Source organism: Guillardia theta (assembly GCF_000315625.1).
Source record: "Guillardia theta CCMP2712 unplaced genomic scaffold GUITHscaffold_19, whole genome shotgun sequence".
Classification (NCBI taxonomy): domain Eukaryota; class Cryptophyceae; order Pyrenomonadales; family Geminigeraceae; genus Guillardia; species Guillardia theta.
This window is the reverse complement of record NW_005434655.1, coordinates 655,044-656,403: the sequence shown is the minus strand read 5'-3', so window position 1 is coordinate 656,403 and position 1,360 is coordinate 655,044. Positions and strand designations below refer to the sequence as shown.

The 1,360-nt window shown below is 56.4% G+C and overlaps 1 protein-coding gene across 1 annotated transcript in view; it reads left to right on the top strand.

The window, feature by feature from the left end:
- The window catches only part of GUITHDRAFT_136308 (hypothetical protein), a gene marked incomplete at both ends in the record, with an annotated part of 3,923 nt that extends 2,990 nt beyond the window's left edge, over window positions 1–933 (top strand). The window contains 2 exons of the mRNA XM_005836067.1: window positions 172–724; window positions 889–933. Of these exons, the coding sequence (XP_005836124.1) occupies window positions 172–724; window positions 889–933 (598 nt within the window). The remainder of the gene's footprint in view (window positions 1–171; window positions 725–888) is intronic.
- Window positions 934–1,360: the final 427 nt, after the last annotated feature.

Here is a 1,360-nt window from a genome sequence, read left to right as displayed (position 1 = left end):
TATAACATACCCCTTCCTCCCTCGTTCCTTATTGCTTTTTTTTCCCTCGTCCATCCTCCCTCCTCCCTCCTCCCTCCTCCCTCCTCCCTCCTCCCTCCTCCCTCCTCCCTCCTCCCTCCTCCCTCCTCCCTCCTCCCTCCTCCCTCCATCCTCTCCTCACATCCCTCGCAGGTCCATGGGGGAAGCCATCATCATCTTCGAGCGCTGGGCTGCGCTGGTCCAGCAGCTCCTGAACGCGAACAGGGAGGGGACGATGGATTGGACCAGCGTCGCTGCAGAGCTGACGAGCACAGGGAGCGTGCGGCACGGGAGCATGTTCAAGGTAACGGAGTGGACGAAGAAGGGGGAGGCAGTAGACTGCAAGCTCATGTTCGAGGAGGAGCTGGGAGGGGAGCTGGTGGGGGAAGGGAGGGCGGTGAGGGTGAGGTGCCTGTCGGCAATCGGGCAGATGCTCTGGAGCGAAGAGGCGACGGAGGTTGAGTCGCTGCTCCTGCTCGACGAGACGGTGGAGGCGCAGACGCGGCTGGAGATGATGATCAGCGACGGGGAGAGGAGGAAGTTTGAGTTTGCGAGCGTGAGGGAGAAGCAGAAGTTCGTGGACCTGCTGGTTGCTGCCAACAGAGAGATCGCGGTCAGGTCTGGCGCGAACAGTTTGAAAAGAGATGACAAGAGAGTTAGAGTCTCTGAGATTGTTGTGGAGGAGGCGGAGGAGAAGGAGGAGGAGGTGGAGGGGGGAGAGGATTGGGGGAGAGGAAGAGGAGGAGGAGGAGGAGAAAAGGTGGGAAATCTATCGAGGAGGATAAGAAGGATGGAGAGCGAGGTGTTTTCAATGAAGAAGACGGTGATGGAGGTCGATGAGAAGCTTGGGATCTTGATGGAGAATTTCAGAACTTTCACGTCGGGAGCTTCTTTCATCAACAACACCAACAATAACAATAACAACAATCACAGCAGCAGCAGCAGCAGCAGCAACAACAACAACAGTGACAACATCGGCAGCATGAACAACAAGGCAGACTTCAACGGCAGAAGCAACAGCAAACAGGAGGTACAGACTGTGATGTGGAAACATACCGAAAAGCATCCGCTGCACTCATGAAGGAGCAGCAGCAGCAGCCGCAGCAGCAGCCGCAGCAGCAGCAGCAGCAGCAGCAGCAGCAGCGGCGGCGGCGGCAGCAGCAGCGGCAGCAGCAGCAGTGAGAACGGCAGGAAGGAAGGGAGAGAGAAGCGATGATAGCGGGAGAGTCAAAGGCAAATAAGATATTTACATAAGATTACAAGTCTCAAACGAGATTATTCATCTCCCCTACAGGTAGTTCCGACATCTGCACAAACATCATTTCCTCCTCCTCCTCCTCTC